The sequence below is a fragment of the Gopherus flavomarginatus genome, chromosome 10 (assembly GCF_025201925.1).
Source record: "Gopherus flavomarginatus isolate rGopFla2 chromosome 10, rGopFla2.mat.asm, whole genome shotgun sequence".
Lineage (NCBI taxonomy): Eukaryota > Metazoa > Chordata > Testudines > Testudinidae > Gopherus > Gopherus flavomarginatus.
In genome coordinates this window covers 74,399,235-74,423,652 of record NC_066626.1, presented here as the reverse complement: position 1 = coordinate 74,423,652, position 24,418 = coordinate 74,399,235, and the positions used below count along the sequence as shown (strand labels likewise).

At 42.6% G+C, this 24,418-nt stretch overlaps 2 protein-coding genes across 4 annotated transcripts in view; one reads left to right on the top strand and one right to left on the bottom strand.

Annotated features, from left to right (window-relative positions):
• The window catches only part of LOC127030478 (kelch domain-containing protein 2-like), a 29,295-nt gene extending 5,538 nt beyond the window's left edge, over positions 1-23,757 (bottom strand). For 2 of the 3 annotated variants that reach the window (XM_050917102.1, XM_050917104.1), the window contains exons 1-7: positions 23,631-23,757; positions 6,956-7,222; positions 5,861-5,940; positions 5,380-5,458; positions 3,034-3,080; positions 2,140-2,260; positions 433-619 (exon numbers count right to left, since the gene is read on the bottom strand). In XM_050917102.1, the coding sequence (XP_050773059.1) occupies positions 433-619; positions 2,140-2,260; positions 3,034-3,080; positions 5,380-5,458; positions 5,861-5,940; positions 6,956-7,118 (677 nt within the window). In that variant the 5' untranslated portion in view covers positions 7,119-7,222; positions 23,631-23,757. Of the gene's footprint in view, positions 1-432; positions 620-2,139; positions 2,261-3,033; positions 3,081-5,379; positions 5,459-5,860; positions 5,941-6,955; positions 7,223-23,630 lie in introns of those variants that run through there. The other variant, XM_050917103.1, reaches the window with a different exon arrangement.
• The window catches only part of EPB41L5 (erythrocyte membrane protein band 4.1 like 5), a 139,695-nt gene that overhangs the window by 98,781 nt on the left and 16,496 nt on the right, over positions 1-24,418 (top strand). Inside the window, exon 26 of the mRNA XM_050917026.1 lies at positions 11,711-11,833. Within this exon, the coding sequence (XP_050772983.1) occupies positions 11,711-11,833 (123 nt within the window). The remainder of the gene's footprint in view (positions 1-11,710; positions 11,834-24,418) is intronic.

Below are 24,418 nucleotides of genomic sequence, written 5' to 3'. Positions count from 1 at the left end.
GAGGTCCCAGGATGCAATGCTCCCCCTCAATCTGGACAGTTTTTACTTAGATTAAAATCGCAAGATCTCATCCTGGGCCCAGTAGTCTCTGCAGCCTGCCTCTTCCTATTAAAGATAAGGGCAACCAGAAGCCACACCTTTTCCATCCTTGCTCTATTTCCCTCTGTCTCAAACTCAAATCCAAGGAACAGTGAAACCTGATCCAACGCAGTTAGCTTAAATCCCTAAGAAATCATAGAAATTGCAAAGATCTTCTTGTGTGTTACAAGGGTGAACAATTGTTCCAGGTGTTCTATTCCGTAGTCCTGTCTCATTTTCAAAGATTCAAATACTTCCACTACTTTAAGCGCTGTTTGCCTGGATACAGTGCCATGGGTGGGGCCTCACTCTTCTCTCGCTAATTTATTTACTATGACAATGAATGAGGTTTACCTTGTTCTGATAGTCGACCACTTGCAGCTTGTAAAGTCCCACTTCCATAAGTCCCTCTGTTCACTCAGCCCCATCAGTCCTCCGAACAGGTACATGCCCGTGCCGTAAACCACAGCGGAGTGACCATGCCGGGGTCCTGGACCAGCATCACAAGACAGTGGAGATACCTTTGACCACTCTCCTGTATCTGAAAGTAGAAGGTAACATTACAGAGATATCAAGAATGCTTGATAACTGAGAACAACCGTATTTAAAGAACAAAGCAACATGTAGCTGTGAGGATGGTTTCATTTCCTCTCCATTCCCTAAAGTTAATCCGGCATGAGATGCCATGGTAATATATTAAATCTAAAGTATGGTGGTTAAAAAAACCCAAAACCTATTTTGAAGTGTAAGTGTTAATGAAAGTTCCAGATGGGCAATGCTGGAGGCATTTATTTACAGAGCAGGTACTGCAGGCTTCCTAACACTGCCCTGCCCTGCTCTGCACTTCAACTCTGACCTGGAAAGACTGCTTTGCTTTCCAGGGATGAGAGGGTATGTCAGTTGTCATGCAGACTTACTCATTAGTGCCTCTGCTGGCAATGGGTTGGAGGAACACAGGATGATACAGATACACCAATTGATTCCGAACAAGCCATTGAACAGCCATTAGATGACACATGCTTTCAGTCACTCTGAGCCTGGGATTTTCTGGTTTGCAAACCAGGATAATAGAGGCTGGTGATGAAATGTGCAGATGGAAACCATCCCCTGCCAATGCAGGATTTTGGTGCCTGTGGTATTTTATACTGAGTCTGAGCAATTAGAGATGCTTAAAATTCTGCAGTAAAACACACTTTGTCAGAGCAGACCCTGTCTGTTGAACAGCTTTGAGACACAAGACTGAGAATAGCTGTCTTCCTTTGCAGTTTACGACTCCAGTTGAAAAGCCAGTTGCAACAGCACCAATTTACAGTGAAGAGTGGCAGATTAAAAGTAGGGTTCTAATTCAGGAATTGAATTCTGTTTACAGAATGGATGTTTATAGGGATGTAGATAAGGCTTTCAAAAGATGGATTCACTTCTAACAAGCATTGAGGCCTTGCCCTGGATATTAACACCAGTAACAAGCCATTGGTATTGCTGCACCTCTACAAACCCCTAATGTAGACACGCAAAGCCACTGAAACGGATAAGATGAATGCAAATAGCAACTTACCCAGTCTACATGAGAGGTTTGAATGAGTGCAGTTATAGTAGAGAGTGACCACTGAATCGTGGAATCAGGGAAGGTCACCATTGTAGCTGAGGTTTAAGGTTTTTAGTAGTCTTGTTTGAAAACTTGAAAAATATGACAGCAGACAGCGAAAGCTATCAGCTGATCTCTGTACAGTGGACTCTCTGAAATTGTGTTGGAGACCTCAGCCAAAGGACTAGTGCAGAACAGGCAGACTCCTTCAGAACTATGGTGCCCTGCTAGCATTAATTCCAGCCTAAAATGGGTTTTCTCTGCAATCAGAATGTGAGGAAAAAAAAATTATTAAAATGAAAGATTAAATTCTGCCCACCACAGCAAAATCTGAGGATTTACACAGGTTTCTATACAATCCCTGCTGATAAGGGGTTTCTTAAGAGGCCGATCCACATCCCACTGAAGTCATGATGGAGGCTCTCCATTAACTTCACTGGGCATTGGATCAGATCTTAAGAGAAGTTTTAACTTACCAAAATGTAAAGCCCAAAACTCTTGTGAAATCCCTTTGATGTCGAAGTATCCCCCATAGATGTACATGCTGGAATTGTACACTACTGCGCTGTGGCCCTTTCTGTTAGCTGGAGCAATGCTCTGAAAACATTTTAGTAATGAAATGAAAAATCACTTTAACAAACTTTGCCATAGACATCCTGGATTTATGTAGGTTTATCTCAGCACCACTTTCTGCCCCCAATTTAAGAAATGAAAATCTAGTGATATCTGGGTGAAAATCTTAGCAATTTTGATTTGAGTGATTCCATGGTCGGAATTTTATGAAATATTAATTTTTGCACTAAAACATGAAAATTCAAATCTTCAGATGTGCTGATGTGAAAACTGATTCCATAGCTGAACAAAAAGTCAATGTTTACATTTTGAGGTTTTCATTCAAAAACAGGAGTGGGTTTTTTGTTTGTGTGTACTGATTCACTTTTTTCCAAATAAGTCTCTAATTTAGAGTGAAGAAATGAAAAAATTGCCAGATTTTTGTGAAAACAGCACACATCAAACTTGGAGGTTTATGAATATCGTCAATATTTTTAAACAATCCTAGTTTTAAGAGAATAAGCCTCTTGTAAAGTGGCAACCCAGGCTTAATATTTGCCCTCTTGATTGAGTGTTAAAAGAACAGTAGAGGTAATAACATTCAGCATTTACATCCTAGGATCAAAGTGTTTTGCAAAGGTAGGTAGTATCCAGGTTTTTCAGACGGGGGAAACCTCAGCTATTGAAATTGCAGGGAAAGAAAGCAGTGTACTTTACAGCAACATATCCCTGAAGAGTCTAGACTGGAACTGTTTTGGGGAACACATTTTAAAGCAATCAACATGCATTTGATTCACCCATACCCTAGCTCCCCTTACCTCAATCTCCACTGCTGTGTGCCGGAACTCAGTCCATCTCGCTGAATCTAAAAAGATTGTTTTAACAAAGTGTAGTTTATATCTAAGACCACAAGAGGACACTGTTGCTTAAAAAAAAATCTGAATAGCAATTTTAAAAGTGGCATCCTGGTATATTTACCATATTGCAAGGAGGAAACACTAACATAGCAATATCATGAGCTACCAAAGGGCATATTGTAATTGCCTTTCTCTTAGTTGTCTTTTCATTTTCTGAGCTAAGAAAATATTAGACTGTATTATATACTTCCTACTACTGACCAGATGCCCCGATTTTATAGGAACAGTTCTAATTTTGGGTCTTTTTCTTATATAGGCTCCTATTACTTCCCACCCCCGTCCTGATTTTTCACATTTGCTGTCTGGTCACCCTACTTCCTACACCAAGGTTTCTCAATGTAAATATCACCATTGGCAATTCTGTATGTTATACATAAAAAGTCTGTGTTTTCTGCTGGGGAATGCTCTTCTTTTGTAACGTTGTAATGTAGTCTTAGGGTATGTCTATACTTTCTGCCGGATGGGTGAGTAGTGTTCAATGTATCGGGGATCAATTGATTGCGTCTTGTCTGGACATGATAAATCAATCCCTGAATTGACGCCCATACTACACTTCAGCAGGAGTAAGCAGAGTCGTCGGGGGAGCCGCGGCAGTTGACTCGCCGCTGTGAAGACGGTCAGGTAAGTCGAACTAAGATACTTCAACGCGTAGCTGAAGTTGCGTATCTTAGTTCGAACACCCCCCCACCCCCGCTAGTGTAGCCCAGGCCTAAATGTGCAAAAGTTCCATTTTCCTTGAGATCTTGGTAGTGAATATTTTTAATAAGGGGAATTCTAAAAAAAAGGTCAATCTTTAACTAGTACTCTATAGAGTCCAATTTTTACTGATGGACAATTTAGTACTATGACTCAGGGAAGCCTATTTCATGTGATGCTTTCCACTTCGATAGGAGTTTTCATCCGAGGATCTCAACATTGATTAATTCAGCCAAGTGAGTGAGTATTTCAACTTTACAGATGGGAAACTGAGGCAGAGATAAGAACTTGCCTAAGATCACATAGTGAAATCAGGAGAGAATAGTAGCAAGGAGGCTTCACTCCCAGTTTTCGCCTGTACCATGCTGCACTTCATGGGAAACTATATATAATACGTATCAGAGGGGTAGCCGTGTTAGTCTGGATCTGTAAAAGCAGCAAAGAATCCTGTGGCACCTTATAGACTAATATATATAATATAATATATATTATAATACACTTATGTAATGTTACATTGAAATATTAATAGTAAACTATTTAACAGCATATAAAATTAAATACTATAATATTTCCCAGGGGAAATATATAAAATATTATTGGATATAATATTAATGACTCATTGCCTTTATTAGAGCTAAATCAGTGATAAAACAAACAAAAATTTGATCTTTAAAGACGGTCAGGAAAAATTTTAAGAAATGCTGTTTTCATTTTTCCCTTTTCTTCATCTCAAGTAGTTTTCTACCTTATTTGATCTTTTTAGGGCATGTCTACACTTACCAGGGATCAATGCTGTTGCGATCGATGCACTGGAGGTTGATTTAGCAGGTCTAGTGAATACCCGCTAAATCGACCGCAGGTCATTCTCCCGTCGACTCCAGTACTCCACCGGAATGAGAAACGTAAGTAAGTTGACGGAAGAGCATCTCCCGTCGACGCAGTGCGGTGTAGACACCACCATAAGTTGACCTAAGCTACATCGACTCCAGCTACGTTATTCACTTAGCTGGAGTTGCATAACTTAGGTCAACTTACCCCTGTAGTGAAGACAAGGCCCTAGTGCCAGCCGTTCTATGTGTTCCTCAGAGTGCAAAATACGTTACTATTTTCCTCCCATAACAGATAAACATTTCTGAGTTTTCTTCACCATTGGACATAATTTAGAAAAAAAATCTCCTCATCTCTAAGCCTGCTATTTCACTGCTAAAGAATTTCTTAAAGATCAACTTATAAAACTCTAAAAGTAAGGAGTCTGATGAAAATGCTGAGAACCTCGAGTACAGAAATGTTGCTACAAAATATTTCCCAATGGAAAGAAAAATTGATTGTTTGGCAGGTTCACAGCCTAATTTTTAAGACAAAATTCTCTCTGTGGTTTTGTGTATAAAATTCCCAATGAAGCCAAAGGGAAATGTGAGCATGTGTACATACATGTACATCAGAGGACACAATTAGACCCTTACTATTTATTACCCTCTGTGGAATTACTGTGTATTTGAACAAGCCTGTTTTGCTGCCTCTTGGAAGAAAACTGGTTATCTTGTTCCATACCAATGTCATACATCCAGAGAGGGATCTTCGCTTGCATAAAAGCAGAATCCACCATCCCACCGAAAATATAGAGGATGTCCTGCAAGCACAATGATATTCGTGTATCACCCAGAGGCGGCCAAGTGCAGTACAAAAATCTAAAAATAATTTTAAAAGGACAAAGCCCCCATTACCAAATAAAGTACCCCAAAATGCACAGCCAGTCTTAACCAATGAACAGGAGTGCCACTAAGCAATTTTTTTATTATTTGAGTGCTGTATAAGGATAGCAAAAAAATCATCCAGTGATAATATAGTAATTCTTATTTATCACCTTCCTCAAAACGTTTTACAAACGACATACAGATATCACCGCTGAAATGCAGCCACATCTTGGGGGAAAAGTGACAACTATTTCACAGGGCACAGCAACACTCCTCAACAGTTTGTGCCAAGCACCAAAGAAAAACATCTATTAGGAGCAGGACTAATCTAAACTCACCTGATAAGCCACCATTGAATGTTCTTCCAGTTCTTCTGGGCCATCTTTTGAACAATCCAGTTGTTCCCATTCGTTGCTTGCTAGGAAACAAAAGGAGAGCCAAACTGGATATACACAAACCACATGGAAGTCAGCAGAGTGAAAATGAGATGCTTTGAAGGAGGCATCTTTGGTTCTGCCCGCACTTCCAAAATTAGACACAGTTGATATTGGAATCAAACACAGTTTTCCCCTTGACTGGTGTGGGAAGGTGAAAATGTAAACAACTTTAACTGGATTGTTCATTCTCCATTTTTTTTTCCTATTAGCATGGAAGGTTGAATTAGTTCCTCCCACAAAATAGGTTTGTACTTTTCTATTTGGCAAACAATTGTATCTCTCTCTTGGTTTGAACAGAGTTAAAATTGTTACTGTTTTTTATATATTGTACACCAAAGCCTTGATATCCCACAAGCATCCATGTCAGCATAACACTGGGATTCATGCTAGTTAACTGATACTATCTGGGCGAGAATGGGGAGCACAAAACACTGGGGTGTTAAATGAATTTCACAAAAAAAGTGTTTGTTTTAATTTCTTTGTAATGGAAGGTGCAAATTTGATGATTCAGCCTTACAATATCCAGCTATTTCTGTTTCTGTACCAAAATGTTGCAGTCATTATCTGTATTTTAATATGTAACTTGAAGCAGAGTATTATAAGGAAAGCATTATTTTTGGCTTAAAATAACGAAGGAAAAACAAATCCTATGCTTTGGTGTGTCATGACAACAGCAACATATGTGCACCCCATTGCATAATTATCTAGGTGCATTATGGGCTTTTCACCTAGGTCACAACCATTCAGCGCTGGCACTTGCAAGAAGCAGAATACCAGCTTCGATGAAGCAATATGGCAAATCCTGCCATTCCTAAACTGTGGAATGGGAACTTGATATTCCGTCTAGTCACTTTACAATTTAAGAAGGTAGCAGGTGAACCATTAAACTTTGGGAGCCGGTGGCCTAGAGACTTTTTATGCCATGGAGTCACTCCGATTTCACAAGGATCCATGTGTGACTCTGCATCCAGGCATACAGTGGAGGGACAGGCTTACCTATATTGTACCGCCAGAAGTCACTTAGGCTGCTGTTGCATCGACCCCCGTAAAGATAAACAAACCCTCTGCAGATGCTGCAGGCATGTTTGAACCGATCGCATGGAAGAGGCTTGCTCTGTGGTACAGGTTTCCATAGGTACTTTGCAGTGTTCCTTTTCATCCCTACATCTGGGTTCTTGCCAAATCCATTGTCTTCTGTAAAGGGCAGCAGTACTAGGGAGAGCCCCCCAAAAAGTCAGGGACCCAATCTCATCTTGGTAGGGTCTGCGAATGAGAGTGAGGATTTAAAATAGTGTCAGAACTTTGATGCAGTCCTATGATACAAAATGTTCCTGATTTCTTCCTGTCCCATCAAAACTTACACTGTTTAAATTATGTCAGTCAATGAACTCCACAGCACCACCACTTCTTTGATCAATTAGGGGTGTCATGGTATAATTCCCCACTCTGAACCTTAGCGTCCAAGAGATGGTGTACCAGCATGAATTCCTCTAAGCTCAATTACCAGCTTCATACTTGTAGCAGCTTGCACGCTTCAGCCTAGGAGCCAGACCTGCTGCTGGCTGCTTCTAGGGCACAGTGCGGTCTGCGGTGCCAGGAGAGGCAGGAAGCCTGCCTTAGCACCCTGGCTGCGCCGCTGACTGGGATCCACCAGAGGTAAGTCTGAGCCTCAATCCCCTGCCCCAGTCCTGAGCCCCCCCAACCAGGAATTCCAGTGCCTGGTACACGCTGGTCCCCCCAAAACCTTGCCCGGGGACCCCCAATACCCAGACCCTCTGGATCTTAACACAAGGAAAGTAAACCCTTTCCCTCACCGTTGCCTCTCCCAGGCTTCCCCTCCCTGGGTTACCCTGGAAGATCACTGTGATTCAAACTCCTTGAATCTTAAAACAGAGAGGAAAACTCACCTTCCCCCCTCCTCTCTCCCCCTCCCAGACTCTCCCTGAGAGAGACAGTAATCCTAACACAGAGAGAAATTAGCCTCTCTCTCCTCCTTCCCTCCTTTCTCCCCACCAATTCCCTGGTGAATCCAGACCCCGTCCCCTGGGGTCTCACACCAGAATAAAAAAACAATAGGTTCTTAAACAAGAAACTTTAATTAAAAGAGAGAAAAACAGTAAAAATTATCTTTGTAAATTTAAGATGGAATATGTTACAGGGTCTTTCAGCTATAGACACTGGGAATACCCTCCCAGTCTAAGTATACAAGTACAAATTAAAATCCTTCCAGCCAAATACACATTTGAACTCCTCCCAGCCAAATACACATTTGCAAATAAAGAAAACAAACATAAGCCTAACTCGCCCTATCTACCTAGTACTCACTATTCTGAACTTATAAGAGCCTGTATAGGAGAGATTGGAGAGAAACCTGGTTGCACATCTGGTCCCTCTGAGCCCCTAGAGTGAACAACAACCAAACACTAACAGCACACACACAAACTTCCCTCCCTCAAGATTTGAAAGTATCCTGTGCCCTGATTGGTCCTCTGGTCAGGTGACAGCCAGGCTCACTGCACTTGTTAACCCTTTACAGGCAAAAGAGACATGAAGTACTCCTGTTCTGTTAACCCTGAACTATCTGTTTATGACAGGGGGTAATACACTGATTATAATACATTTGGACTTCAGTAAAGCATCTGATATATTGACTCACAAAATCTTCCTTTCCTAACCCAGTGTTTTTCAAAGTTTGGGCTGAGACCCAGTATTGGATCGTGGCATGTAAGGCACTGGGTCCCCTTGCTCAGCACCCAGGGACCTCAGCGGCTCTGGTCAGCACTGCTGACTGGGATGTTAAAAGTCCCATCGGTGGTGCTGCCTAGCTAAGGCAGGCTAGTGCCTACCTGTTCCAACACCACACTGTGCCTCGGAAGCAGCCAGCAGTGGGTCCAGCTTCCAGGCAGGGGGGCTACAGGGCTCTGCGTGTTGCCCCTGCCCTGAGCACCGGCTCCGCATTCCCATTGGCTGGGAACCGGCCAATGGGAGCTGGGGGGGTGCCTACCTGTGAGTGAGAGACACCCAGAGCAGCTTGCACGCTTCAGCCTAGGAGCCAGACCTGCTGCTGGCTGCTTCTAGGGCACAGTGCGGTCTGCGGTGCCAGGAGAGGCAGGAAGCCTGCCTTAGCACCCTGGCTGCGCCGCTGACTGGGATCCACCAGAGGTAAGTCTGAGCCTCAATCCCCTGCCCCAGTCCTGAGCCCCCCCAAACCCAGAGCCCCTTCCTGTACCCCAAACCTCATTCTCAGCCCCAGCCCAGAGCCCTGACCCCCTCCCACACCTCAACCCCGTGCCCCAGCCCAGAGCCCCCTCCCATGCCCTGAATCCCTCATTCCCAGCTCCACCTCGCAGCCCACACCCCAATCTTCTGCCCCAGTCCACAGCCCCCTCCCGCACCCCAAATATGCCCCAGCTCCACTGGGTTGCAGACATCAACAATTTTCTTCAACTGGGTCCCCAGAAAAAAAGTTTTAAAACCACTGTTTGAATTTAAGACTTCTGTGAATTGAAAAGTGGTTGGAAGATTGCAAATAAAGGGCAATAACAGACAATGGGCTTAGTCTGGGAAAGGTTACAGAAATAAAACCACAGGGACTGTGGGTAGGTCTGTTTTACATCCTCTTGTAATCTGTGTCTGATACCAAATTGGAAGGATAAAATATAGAGATGGAAGTGGCGCACAAGAAGTAACCCAGACTGAATTTAGACTGCCACACTCACAGGCATCTGGAGTCAAGGTAGACCTGGTGAAAACAAAATAATCCTTTTAACCTAATTTGCCACAAGATGTCACTGTATTCAGTGCAAAGACAGCAACAGCAACAGCATTCATCTACCTTTTTTTTTTTAAAGCTTTAACCCTTTTCTTGTTGGGGCATGGCTAATGCTTAAGGCTGCTTATTTTATGATAGCACAGATAATTTTAATAAGTGGCAGCCGTTCAGTTTTAAAAGACACACCATTGTGAAACTGATTGTGCCTTTTTCAACACTCTCGGTGTTGGCCAGAGTCCAGAATGACAAGAATTGAGAAAGTGGCAAGGTGGAAATCTAAGGTTACAGATTACAGACTAGCAGGCAAAGCACATTTGAAAATATCAGTCAGTAGTCAGAGGTGTGCAGGCATACTAAATAGCTAGTGCTCTAGGGAACCATCTGACCTGCTGCAGGACTAAATGAAATCTACTCTTAGGGCATCTGCTTTGACTAGAATACTTACAAAGCAAAAAAGAGGATGTGTTATCACTCTCTTCAGTGACTGAAGATCTGGAAATATCCTTAAGCTAACTAGATGAATGGGTCTGAAACCCTTCGTTTGCCAAGATAAACATGCCAAGCCAAAAACAAAGAAAACCCCCGCTCATATGCAAAAGTTTGCCCTTACGTTTATGTTAAATCTAAGTGGAAAGTAAAGGATTATGGAAGAGGCGAGCTGCCACTACAGAAAAAGAAAAATCTTTGGAAGGAGTAAGTCAGTATTCATAACTCTGTGTCCAGTAGTGAAACTGTCACTAAACGCATCAGTCTTATGCTTGGCAGCAAACAGTAGGAAAAGCAGGTACTGGAATTGCACATCTACTTCTAGCTCAGTGATTTAGTTCTCTAGCTATGGGGCTATCGCAAAAAAAATGTTGATGGCCTGAAAGTCCAGCTAGCAACTTTTGCTGGTGGCCGCTCTGACAATTTTTCCTAAAATATTTAATTAACTTTAGGAAAAACAAATAGATATGCACGTGTACAGGTCCAAATCATTGCAATTCATTTCTGTAATGTTTCTTGCGGACTCAGTAGTAAAAATAACGCAAAGATGTCTCTATTCTTTACTGGACCTAAACAGAATAGCAGCACAAATAAGGTGCTTTGCGCAGTCTTCTCTTTTTTGTTGTGGTTTCTTTTGCTTTTTTTACACTTGCTAGCTAGTAAGTCTGCTGCTTTGGAAAGTGATACTTGTCTATTAATATAACTTTTCACAGCCTCCTAGCTAGCTACTAACTCTGCTGTGAAAAGTGGTATTAACCAGCATACAAATATCAGATTTGCACAGTAGATTTGCTTAGCCCCAGAAGCCAGGGGACAAATTAAGTCCTGGGTAGGGAGGAGGGGGAACCAGGGGCGATGAGAGAGAGAGAGAGAGAGAGAGAGTGTGTGTGTGTGTGTGTGTGTGTGTGTGTGTGTGTGTGTGTGTGTGTGTGTGTGTGTGTGTGTGTGTGTGTGTGTGTGTGTGAAATCAGCTGGGCTAGAGGCAATGCGGGGGAAGAGGCAGTGAGCCCAGGGTCGAAGCCAAAGCCTGCTGCCGGGCGGCCACAGCCCAAGGCTGGAGGAGGCAGCGGGGGCCAGGGGTGATGGGGAGGAGTGGTGAACTCGGGGACAGAGCCCACTGCCATGCAGTGGAGCCTGCCACTCATCACCCCAGGGCTGAAGCCTGACCCTGCTGCCCCTGGAAAGTGGGAAACTCACTGGCTGCCTGCTCCTCTGCTGTTTGTCTCCAAAGGGGAGCAGGGCCCAAACCCTGCTGGCAGCCCCAGGGGAGGGGCCACTGATTTGTCCCCCCCTCAATCACTGCTCAGCAGAACGTGGCTACAAAAAAAGCCCTTGATGGCCACAGAAACACTGCTCTAGCTAATAGATGCTTAGTAAGTTTTTCAAACCTGCTTAGTAAGTTTTTGAGCCTCACTCAAACTATACAGCTGTAGTAGTATCATTCAAGATCATTTTAGCAATAGGACTTATTCTTTATATCTTTCTGTTTGCAGAACTAACAGAGGCATTCAGTATTGCTTCACAGGCAACATAATCAAACAGGCTCATGTGTTATTAGCTACAATTCTACTAGAGGCTTCAGGAAAATCCCATAACAAGCAAAGTGAAAATAACAGGTAAGTTCGGGAAAATATTTTTTTAAATGGCAAAGGACAAACCATATTAAACTCCTCTTTCAATCAGAGCAGTGATAAAGCTGTCAATGTATTTATCCAAATTACCGCACATTGCAAGAATTTCTTCTTTAGATTTATTTCTCTCCTAAACTTGGGATGAGCCATCTTTTGAAGTGGAATGAGGCTTGTGAGGATCTGTTCCAAAAAAAATACTTTGTATCAGGGAAGCAAGGTATCTTCTCTTAATATCAGCTTTCTGTTCAACTATTATTATATAGACAGGAAGTTTCATCCATGCAGGTGAGGTCACAAGGACACAATGCAAGTAGCAACACATTGTTACACACAATTTTTTTTATTAGAAGCCACTTTCCAGAACAGGATTTGATTGCTGCAGAAGATCAACTGAGCTTCCTCTGGCCAAGATGGCACTTTGCAAGCACAGTGATTAGATTCTAAAGGGCCAGTTTCTCAGACCTACATTTAGGTATTTCTATCATGCTCATCCACATAGTATAACATAGGTACCTGAAGTTCAGGATTTGAAACCATATTTAGCCATACTTAAGTCAATGAGGCTCTGCACAGGCACACAGGTCTGCTCCCATAACTCTGATTACAGGACGCGGGCCATACAATGACACAGAAACTACAAACTTGGACCTCTGTCAAGTTGCCATTTGTTCCTACGCTGTTATAAAAGGAAAACTGATGCTGCAGTAGATTCAAAGATTAATGAACTCTTTAATACACAAGAAAATCCTGATCACAGAAGGATCCTGTAAGACTGGCTTTCTATGTTCGTAAACACGTTGGCTGAGTAATAGCGGACAGGAATGATCCACTTGCTTAATCCTTTGTTTGTTCTTACAACCTCCTATAATCAACCTACCCTGTTTGTTTTCGCCTCTGAAATGCTACAGAATATCTTAGATTTCACTACCATGTTGGAACCCAAGCTCTTGTTTAGCAGAGTTCTGAGTATTTAATCACTGTCTGCCAGCCTCCCTCGTTCAGAGAGGGTCTCACACATATGGAACATTACAATTAGACTTTTTCAAACATTGGGTCCCCTATTCATTTCCCAAACCCATTAAAAATGTCTGTCCTGGTTTTAAAAAACCTCCATGGATTTATTCCAGGAAACCTCATGGCCCTTATTTATCTTTACTTCGTTCTGCTCCTTCCCTCTACTCATTAAGCACTACCTTCTTCTTTGCCCCTTCAAACAATCTTTTCACTCTTAGCGCAATAGCTTCCTTCTCTGCAGCTCCTGTTACCACCTTCCTATATCTCTTCAACTCACATCAACCGTCCATCTTGCCTTACATTTCAAATTTAAAAAAAGTTTTTCCTCCTTTGTCTATACCTCAATCTCTCTCTTCCTCTGCTGTTACTGATCTCTCTCTATACCTTCACATGTAAAAAAAGTTCAGGATACAGTTTGTAACAAGTATGGTGCACAAAGTGAAGCTATGCAGCACAGCATAAGGCATTACCAGGACTCTGGAGATCACAATAGCTCATGCTCAGATTATTGCCTACGTATTGATTTTTTTAATAATCTATTTGCAACAAAAACTAGCGGTGTAGTATAGTGTAGGGCCCTGAACTACTATACTAGTGAGCATAGTGCTGCCCATTAAAGAACCCCTCTGCAGTCCATGGGACTAAACTCACCAGTACTGTAAATGCAATTTTGATAGCTGGTTATTAGAATGTGCTAGTCTGTTTTAGACAAAGTACGCTGAATTGTATAGCTACATTGCAATTTAATTTCCTTATTAACATTTTTAAACACTCCTTGAACACAAAGTTTAAGGACGCTGCTTAAGAATGAGTGTGTCTTTTCTTTCTAGCAAGACCAGCAGGTTTCACTTTGAAGGGCTAACCAACTGGATGCTTGTTTGGAGTTCCTAATGTTTTATGATGTAATGTGGCCTACTGGCTAAAGCACTGAATTGGCGTTCAGGAGACCTGAGTTCTATTCCTGGCTTGGCTACTGGCTTTTGGGTAACCTTGGGCAAGTCCCTTTGCCTCTCTATGCATCAGTTCACGTGTCTTTAAAATTGGGACAGTTATACTTACCTATTTTGCAAATTGTGTTGAGATCTACTGATGAAAAATGCTATATGAGACCTACATTTGTTCCATATGTTAGTGCAAACATTCAGACAGGAAGACATCCCAGTACCTACATGGTCAATAAAGTAAGGCTAAAAATGGAAAACGGGGGATGAACTGAATTCATGCCTTCTACAATTTTGTTTCTTGTGCACTATTTCAGGGGTGCCCAACCAACAGCCTGCGGGCCGTACACAGCCCACCAGAGCATTTCATAAGGCCCGCAGCTTGCTTCAATACAATATACTAACAGTCAATTCATTAGCGTTTTGTTGTCATGTTTACATCATTGTAGTTTACACAAGGAAGTATCAGAAAATGTGATAAAGAATGGGTTTAATTAAAAAAAAGTGTTGTCATATTTCATATAAGCGCAAACCTGTAAATAATAACTCTGTTCGCAGCTCAGAGCTAGGCTAACCAGACCAATACTTTCTTAGTGATTGTTGCTATAAAAATTCAGGAGGACGCCTTTGGAAATGAGCAGATTAGCTATAGCCTGTCCCAGATACAATACATTTGATGGGCAGATGCAAAAATGCCTCCAACAAAAAACAGAACATGGACATTGAATGTTGTGTTTTTCAAGGTAAGTGAACTGATCAATTCTTTTTTGTGCCTCATCAAGACAAATCAGTAGGTCTGATTTGTAAAGAAAGAAACAGCTGCAGTATGGAAGGAATATAACATCAAGAGACACTACAACATGAAACCCAGGGAAAGTATAATGAATACAAAGGTGCACATCAAAATGCAAAGATCGCATCTTTGGGAAAAAAAGAAGTTGGAAGTTTACAGCAAATGCTAAGAAGAAAATGCAGCAGCAGTGAAGGCAAGCTACTGTGTTGCGTATTTACTGAGTGTAAATCTTTTTCTGACGGAGTTCATAAAGAAGTGTCTGTGGTCATGGAGGAAATGTGTCCTGACAAAAGGAAACATAAGAAAGCAGAAAGTCCATCTCACCAGATCATTACTTGAAGATGGTATTGGTGCAGATTTAAAAGAACAGCTCTGCGATTTTGAAAAAATTTTTCAGTAGCTTTGCATGAAAGCAATGACATCACTGACAGTGCTTAGCTGCTAATTTTCATTCATGAAATAGACGAGGCATTTCAAATCACTGAGGAGCTTGCAGCGTTCCAGACACTTCATGGGAAAACTACAGGTGAAGACTTGTTTTGGAGATTTGCCAACACTATTAGGGAACTTGGTCTGTCTCAGAATCAATATGGTAGGCCACAAGACTGGACTGACTGGGCTGGTGCATAAAGAGATTGATTTGTGCAATGCTGAAAGGCCAGTGGTGTTGCATGGTATTAATCACCAACCTGCTCTGTGAGGCAAAGTTCTAAACTTGGAAAATGTAATGAAAACTGTGGTGGCCACTGTAAACTTGATCAGGGCACATGGGTTGACTCACCACTCTTTTCAAGAATTCCTGAAGGAAACTGATTCAACATAATGAGGTATGTTGGGTTAGTCATGGAAATGAGCTCAAACATTTCTTTGCCTTGCTGAATTAAATCAATATGTTCATGAATGAAAAGTCTAAAAATGTACCTGAAGACTCAGATCCAATGTGGTTGTAAGATTTGGCAATTCTAACAGATTTAACATGCCATTTGACCAATCTCAGATTTGAAGTTGCAAGGTAAAGAAAGGCTTGTTTCCCAGTTGTACTCAGATGTGAAAGACTTTCAAGCAAAACTGAAACTCGTGTGACAAACACTCAGAGAGGGGACACTATCTCACGTTCCTTCTTATGAAGAACTCAAGATGAAAAAGGTTAGTGTTCCAGTTCCACGTGCCCAAATGGTAAAATTACTAGACCTCTCAGATGACAATTTTGAGGTCAGATTTTCCAAATTCAAATCATATGCAAGTGACATCCGTCTGTTTGAAAACTGTTCTGTTCCTAACGTGGATAATGTCCTTGTCTCTCTGCAAATGAAATTGACCGAACTGCAATTTAACTTCTATTTAAAAGACATGTTTCACAAAAAGAAACTGGTGGAGTTTTCCTCACTGCTGCTCAATGATCATTTTCAAAATCTACACAAGTTTGCTAGATGAATGTGTACAATTTTTGGCAGCACATACATCTGCGAACAAATTTTCCTCAGTTATGAAGCAGAATAAGTCTAAGCTGCGGTACCTCCTAACAGACGACCACCTGCATGCTGTACTTCAGGTGAGTGTGTCTGACTTTGGGCCAAACTTCAACAAACTGGTTGCTGAGAAACCACCTTGGACTGCTCACTAACTCAGAAAGTGCACTCTTTGTTTGTGATTAGGGAGACTGTTATTTATTCTTTACTGGTTTATTCCTGATTTCTGTCATCCTGGTACACATTTTATTCACTGATTTCTTTGTTTTTTAAATAGACAACACTGTACATAGAAACAGCCTGTTTTGTATATATTTAGACAGGTTGAACTTAAAATATAAATCAATACAGGTGACTTCAAATCTTACTAAAATATGTAGAATCTGTTTGATCCAAACAAGGTTGTGCTTACGGTTATGTGGACCTGTCACGTAGTAAGGTTGGGGGCACCGCTGCTAAATGACCTTGCAGTCTCAATGCATCAGGGTCCCTTAATCTCCTAATTCAAATAATTTCTGAGGACTCTGATGACAGGCCCACAAGCAGTTAACTGAGCTCTCCGTCCCATGATTTTTAAGGAAGAGTGTAAGAAGGAAAAGAAAGTTTGATTAGAAAATATATGTAATGCTCTAACCATCTTCTCTTCTGAGTCTCCCAGTGAGTACTACCTTATCAGTGTCTGCATTTTAAACTGTAAACTGCTTGGGCATGCATTGTCTGCAAGTGTGCCTTTGCACTGTGCCCATCACGAGTGCTTAATAATCTCCATTTAGAGTGCTGCTTCCAAAGGAAAACTGCTGTAGTTCTGAAATTAATGGCTATAGTGGAAACATTGCTGAGCAACAGTTATTGTTCCCAGGATTAAATACTGATCTCCGTTTTACCTTTGTGTAAATGCTCACTTCTCCTCCTAAATAAATCTGGATAACAAAACCTGCTGAGCTAAATGTTGGTTATTATTTGAAAGAAGGAAAGAGAGACCTATTCAACTTACTTCTGATACTCTCCCATCTCTAAATAGCAGAAGATTATTCAAGTAAAAAAAAACAAAAACCCAAAACCAGACATACTTGCAGTTGGCAACAGGTTAACCATGCACAGAATGCACATGCAGATCTGCATAAAATCTCCTCTCCAAAAGGAAGTGCACCCTTTTTTACCTAAGTAAAAAAATAAATTCAGAGTCTTTCCAAATGACTGTTTCCAAAGCAGGAGTAAAGAACAAAAAATGTCTGCTTTTTTTAGAGCCCTTTTGCCTCTTCATTCTCAATACCTACCCCACAATCTAACTGCGAGTTAGACAGCTTGGAGTGTGGGAAGAGGAGCTTTCTCCCTAGAAGGCAATAATACAAAGTGTTGACCATAGCATAGAATACACTTTTGGATTAATGGTGCCCCATTGGTATTTCATAATAGAAAAATTAAGAAACAATTTCAGGAAATACAGGAGGAAATAAATAATTTCAGGAAATGCATATTACATGATCATTAAATAGCGATTTGTATATTTACTAGAACATGATTTCTCAAGCAGATGAGAAGCTCAGGTTTCCTGTAATAAAGTATTAATTAATTGAACTATACAATCTGATTTCCCAGCACCGATCTGATTAATTTTCCTGTTTTTAATATGCTCTTCAGAAAAGTTTCAGATTTTAAGAGAATCAAAAGCTTTAGAACTGTAGCAATTTCTCATCCCAACATGTTTCATGTGCACAGAAACAAAGAAAATTTGTTTGTTTTTCCTACTTGTTATTTTTTAAATAATGTTCAACATCTTATGCATGCAATCCTGAAGCCTTTCCACCCAGAACTCCCATTGCAAATGGTATTGTTTGTGTGTTTTTTCAGATTGGGCAGCCAGATGTTATACTAGTGGCACAGTTTAGAAGTGTATATATACATGACAGCTTTTGGTGAACCTCATGAGAGAACTTGTGCTGCAAGCCCTTTCTCCAGTGAATAGTCTTATTCATGCAAATATTGCTGTTGGGTTCTTTGCATGAGAGAGGATGACACTATGAACATTGGTTTGCAAGGGGGATTAGGAAGTATTACCCTTAAAAAAACCCCACCTATTTAGAATTAATTGACAGTCCCTACAGAGATTTGGTTCCACTAAATCACACTTGCAAATACATCTAAGAGGAGTGTTTAATCACGAAAAAGCCCTGACACAGCGTGAGCAAATTTGTCTATTGAGGAAAGGAACAGGTTAATTTGAAATTCGCCTTGGACCAGGGATAAAAAGAAAGTTGCTCTGCATTCAAGGTCAAGAATCAACGCAGACTATGCTAAGTACAAAGAAAAACTGCTTTCGACCCCAGCTGGCTGTGGAAAAAGGAAAATTGACAGAGGCGAACCAAAGGCAATATAAGTTACAGAACTGAGATTACATTTGCAAAGCTTAACTGTTCAGTAAGAGACAACAGTGTGCCTTTGTGACCCCGGAGCCAGTGTCGCTTGTTAACACCAAAGAAGCCACAGGCAGCCGACCTGGACTGGAATCTCTGAAAGAGACGCTGCAGGAGATTCCAGGGTGTAAAAGAACAGCCCTCCCAAGAGCGGAAGCATGTTGGAAATTCTGGACAAGCTGTATACAGGATAATCTCCCGTCCACCTCTCCCCCTTCTCTGAACATTATACACAGAAGTGGCCAGTCTGGACGTACGTGTGTGAGTATGAAAGGGGCTTGGGGCATTAATGTTTTCCTGAGTGATGTGGGAGCGTTCCCAACACTCTCTGTTGTTTTATTATTTTATTAATGGAGCTTTAAAAATTCAGTTATATGGTGTGTTTTCTTTATCTTCCTCCAATGATCCTGTAGTGTCAGCCTGATCACCTGACATGAGGGATAGACTGGTAACAGAAATTTGTCACAGTTTGGTGAGCAATTAAGAAGGGGGGAGCCCTGCAGAATTTACACCATCTATTTGTTTTACCCTTGTTATTTTATGTTTGCTTTGCTTGGTACTGTTGGTGTTATATGTTGAGAACTGCATGAGTAAAAGTGAGCCCTAATAGGATAAGGAAACGCGTTCTGGTTCTGGTTCTGTTCTGTTTAACCGGTTACTGTTGTTTTTCTGCTCTGTTCATTTGGGTGTTAGGAGTGTGGGCGGAACTGAACTTCTTGTTCGTAATTCCTCGGAGTGGAAGCCGTGCGTGCGAGGAAGCTCTGAGGTCGAATTGAGATCCTTCTGTCCCATCCCCTGTAGCGGTCAGTGTATAGAAGTGGGAAAACCTGGCTTAGACTGCAATTTCCTCTGCTCTCTGTGTAATTCTCTTTTCTGTTTAAGTGTCAGCAGATGGATGGGTCTCTGGGTAAACCCTCTAAAGGGGGTTAGATTATATGTTAAGTAAATGGCCTTTGCCCAATGGGCCATGTGTTTTTGTCCAGATGACAAGCCTCACGAGGGAGGACTCGGATAGTCTTGTGAGTTAGAATGTTTAAGGGAAGAGACCAGGAGGGGTGGGGGCTAGTTGAGAAGCCCACCCTCCTAGCTAAACTGATAGTGGAACAAGTTGGTGCCCATGGAAGGGACGGTTCAGCAAGAAAAGCAGGATCGGGCCCAAGCGGGCAGGCAACAGACAGAGATTGGAAAACTTTAAGGGTGTAGTGGAAGGAAGGAGTCAGTAAGTGTAAGCATGGGGATTTCAAATACCCAGGACTTACTTGGAATGGTGAGTTAAGTTGATAAAAGTGGCTGTTGGGAGACAAGCAAGTGATTTAAGGGAGAGTGAGAAGTTAACTCTGTAGTTGCTGGAGGGAACAGCAGTTGAACTTTGTAAAAATGCTAAAGAAGAAAGTTCTTGGTGTCTGTGAAATGTTTGTAAATAAATTCAGGCAAAGAAATTATTGGATTGCAATCATTTGGTTTGGCTATGAACAATTTAGTTGAATTAGCTGAAGAATGTATACAGTGTTATGTCATTGAAAACCTGGGCTGCCTATGAAACAAATACAAGAAAATATGAGGTAATTCCTCTGTTTTGCCTGAAGTCAACAAGGGTATTTGTATATTTTAAGCGATGATTGTCTGCCCAGACCTCTGTTTTTTTGTCTTTCAGATAACCAGAGAAAACTGATGCCAGCTGAACAGTATTCAACGTACCATGCATTTACTGGCACAATAGGAATTACGTTCTGTGTTCTGTCTTGTGGTGTTTGTCTTGTGGCCGGAATTGTTGTGTTTAATATTTTTATAGAATAGTCTAGTTTAAAATCAAACAAAAAGGTTAAATTAAAATGCAGATACTTGTCTTGTTCATCTTGGAATACAAAGTGTTTGGATAAATCAGGAGAATGTGATATACTAAAGTCTAATGCATTTCCTTAAGTAAGAAAAAGAAACTTCATTGGCCAAATTGTTAATTGCAAAAATTGTTGTTAAAATTTGCATACCAACAGTCTTTGGAAGCAAAGACATGAAAAGTTAACCCACTCCCCATATTGTACATGGGATCTTTCTGGCTACCTCAGATTTCTAGCCAGGGGGCTGGGGATGGTGGAAAGCTATTGGACTAGAGGTTGAATTAAACGAACTCCTCAAAGTGGGTGTGCTTGTTCTAGCTTGTTGCTCCAAAGTTCTGTAATAAGGTTATTTTAGTAAAAGGGTGTGTGTGGCATATATTGAATAATAAGACTAATGTACTGTATAATTACAATGTTTGTTTGTTCATTGTTGGGAAAAAGGTGTATAAGTGAAAAGTGGAAGTTTCCTTTGCAGGTTAAAAGAAGCCAAGAAGGCAAAAAGGACAAAGAACAGAATGTGTTAACAGAAAAAAAATAATTAGCTCGCAAGCTCAAGCTATAGATAAGACACTGACTCCATTCAAGGACACTGCTCACAGTTAAGACTTGGCTAACAACCAGGAAAAGGAGGGCTTGAATTTGCCCACGCAGCTATAAGGTTTGCAAAACACTGCTAGGCACTAATGAAGTGTGTGAGAGTTCTTTTCTCACAGGTAAAGAAGCGCTACCCAAAGACCCTAGCAACCCTGCCACTCCTTGGAACCAGGAGACGGGATCAATGTAAAGGTCCACCAACGAAAGACTGCTCTGGCTCCATGGTGGAAAGGCCCTTATTAAGTCCTGCTGACTACCAACACCACTGTGAAGTGCCAAAGACTGACTGCATTTACCCATGATTCTCACTGCAAAAAGACCCCTCCACATCGGGAGAATTCTCCTACTGATGATTAGCCTATTTCTCCTTCTAGCTCCACTGTGCCTTCTGGATAGCAGGGAAAAAGTACAAGGTGAAGTGCTAGTAACCTCTCCCTTGTCCACTGACAGATCTACTATGCCTTTGAATTTTTCTAGAAGAATCAAAACCATTACAGGGTGATGTGCTGGTAACCTCTCCCCTGGATGCTGAACCACGACTGTTTCGGGGAAGAAGAAGGAACACTCACTCCACTGAAATTGCCATTAAGTCCAGGAATTCCTGACTAGAAAGGACACTAAGAACTGACCCTGGTGAAGAAACAAAGAATACACTGGCAGGAGGACATTTGTGGGACCCATGCTTGGGAATGTGGTATTGATTGGATTTTGGGGTTTATTCTACAGGCTGCGCCCTGTGTTCTGGATAAATCCCTCAGCATATATTGCTCTCTCTAATTGGATTTTAAATAACAAGTACCCGAAGAGTTTATTCTGCCACTAGAAATTTTACCCGTATTGAAAACCATTCCAGTGACTAGTAATGTAACCCCCTCCTATGCTTTTAATGTTAATGCCTTATGAAAGTACCTGAAAATAGTTTAACAGATGTAATATAGTATACACCAAGGAAAGATGGTACTGAATATAACTGAGGCTGGGAAGGCATTGCAGTGGGATCTAGTATGTTTAGGAATTCAGGATTTCCTGAATGACCAGCTGATGGCCATTCGGAGTGATCTTGAGTACCAGACTTGGCCCACTGCCCATACAGATGCATCAGAAATACCATCTGATCTGTGATCATGGAGACGTATGTGAACACTTCCTGGGTGGAAGTGTGGCTTCCCAGGGTGGGGTGTGCGCCCTTATAGGGGATGAATGCTGTACTTATGTCCCAGAAAACACACAGGATAGTAATAAGCACATCCTGTCAGCTAAACAGGCTTTTGAACAGTGGAAGGCCTAAAAAGGGGAACCCACTATTTCTGATTCCCTCTGGGGCTGGTTACCCAACCTGGGGGGACTAGGGGAAGGCATTGTTTGCCTCCTGCTCACTGGTGTGGTGTTGTGTATCGTTACTCTCTTTTTGTTTGCTTGCTGTAAAGCACTCCTACATAGAATCTGTACCTCCCATTCCCCAGGAAATCCCGCTATACTCCCTCATTAATGACCCCAGCTCCCTAGAGCTTAATCGCTTTTTGTTCTCAAAGTATGAGAAAACTCAGCCAAAAGTTTGTTGAGTATTCTCAAAGGAGGGAGTTGTTGGTGTCAGTAGGCATAAATCTAGGCCTCAGTGAACCAAAGCTCCTCCATGTTGAACTCTACTTGATCTAGAAAGCTAGCAGCTGTGAAATTAAATGTGTAACAGTAAGTTATCAGTTGCAGCACAGCTCAAACCGGTCTAAAGCAGTAGTGATAAGGCCTGTGCACCTTTAGCAGAAGGACAAGATAACTTGCAGAAGGAAAACTTACTAACGAGCTGCCGCGGCCAAGATTACTTAACGCACCTGCGCTTATGTAACTGCTACAGGGGGAGGAAGCAGGAGTGGGGGGGGGGGAAGAAAGAAGAAAGAGAAAAAAAACTTATAAAAGGGAAAAGCCGCTTGTGTAGGGGTGCATGATTTGAGGCATTCGTCTCCTTGCAGCGCTTTGAGATCTCAAATAAACTTTGCTTGCTTCTCCAACCTGGTGTGTGTTCATTGGCGCTTCGCACTCTGGGCAATGAACCACTGTTGCTTGCCTCAGACATCCTCTGTGTCGGCAACACCCCCATAGCACAAACTGGCTCTCTCCCAAAACACATCCTCAAAGCAGGGGATCCAACCCCATCCCCCAAAGTCAAAGATTCCAGTGCCCACAGACATGTGTAACTTTTGGCCAAGATGGACTCTGCTCTGCAGACAGCTCTGGCCAAGAGAAGGCGCATGCAGGAATGCAGCAGGAAAAATCCCTTCCACCCTAGGGACATCTGTTCCAACCCCCCCCCCCCGAGTGAACACATATTGGAATAGTACAGTGACTATAGGAAAGGGAAATGTTTATTCACAGAGGGATGAATGGAGAAAAATAACAACGGGAAAGACAGGGAGAGCAGTAAAACAGAGTTGCATGCAACACAGGGCCCCACAGGCCCAGTGGTAGCACAGTCTGGAAGGGCAGACACTGAGCAATGCGTCTGCACTCAGAGTTCGGGAGTCCTGGGCAAAGTTCCCGTCCGGTGGTGAGTCTTGGGTGTTCCTGGTCGTCTTCGGTGCTAGTGAACTTTCCCCAACAAACCCATCCGGGGCCCTCTTCCGCCGCTCTCTGCAAAGCCCCACAGAGAGACCCCCTCCCCACTTAACTAGCTAACAGCCTCCCTCCTTATCCCCAGTGCAAGGCCACAAGCTCCAGTACTCACAGCCCCATGCAGCTCTGGGCAGCAGTGATACTGGGTCCAGCTCCGGCCTGTCCCCAGTGCTGCTCCTGTCCTGGGCTGTCCCCGTCCGTCGCTGCTTTGTCCCTCGCAGACTCTGGGCAGCTGCTCGGCTGCTTCACTCTGTCAGGCCCCTTCTGTCTGGAGCTCCAGACACACACCCTGTCGCTCTTCCCCCTCCCCCCTGCACTTCCTCCTTCAGGCACAATCAGCACTCCCCCCTCCCCCCCAGGACAAAGATTTAAAGGGCCATGCTCTCTAAACCCCAAAGGGGTTACACACAGCTGGTGGAGCTTTCCACTACACACAAACTGGAGCCTCAATCTCTACCCACCTCACACGGTGCCCATAAAAAAAACACACTGGAGGGACTAGACACAGAGAAAATGCCCCCTCAAATCTACCCATCCACTGAGAGGCTGGGACAGACACACTGGGGGCGGGAGGGGGCAGAGATGGCCAGGGACAGAGCCCCCTTCACAGAAACACTGGGGCGGGGAGCAGGTTAGGAGCAGAGCACACACCAAAGAACGGGGCTGGAAGGAGACAAAGCCCCCTCCCCAACCTACCCAGTGGGGGGAAGAAGGAGAGGGAGGGACAAAGGCCCCTCCCTCACCCACAGCTGTGGGAAAGGGGGGGATCCAAAGCTCCCCCAAATAGCCAGCAGTGGGGGGAGACAGCAGCCTCAACTAACAGCCGGGAACAGCCCCCATCCCGCGCACGCACTCTTGACACACGGGACGGTCCCCACCCCTGCATAACAGCTCTGGAAC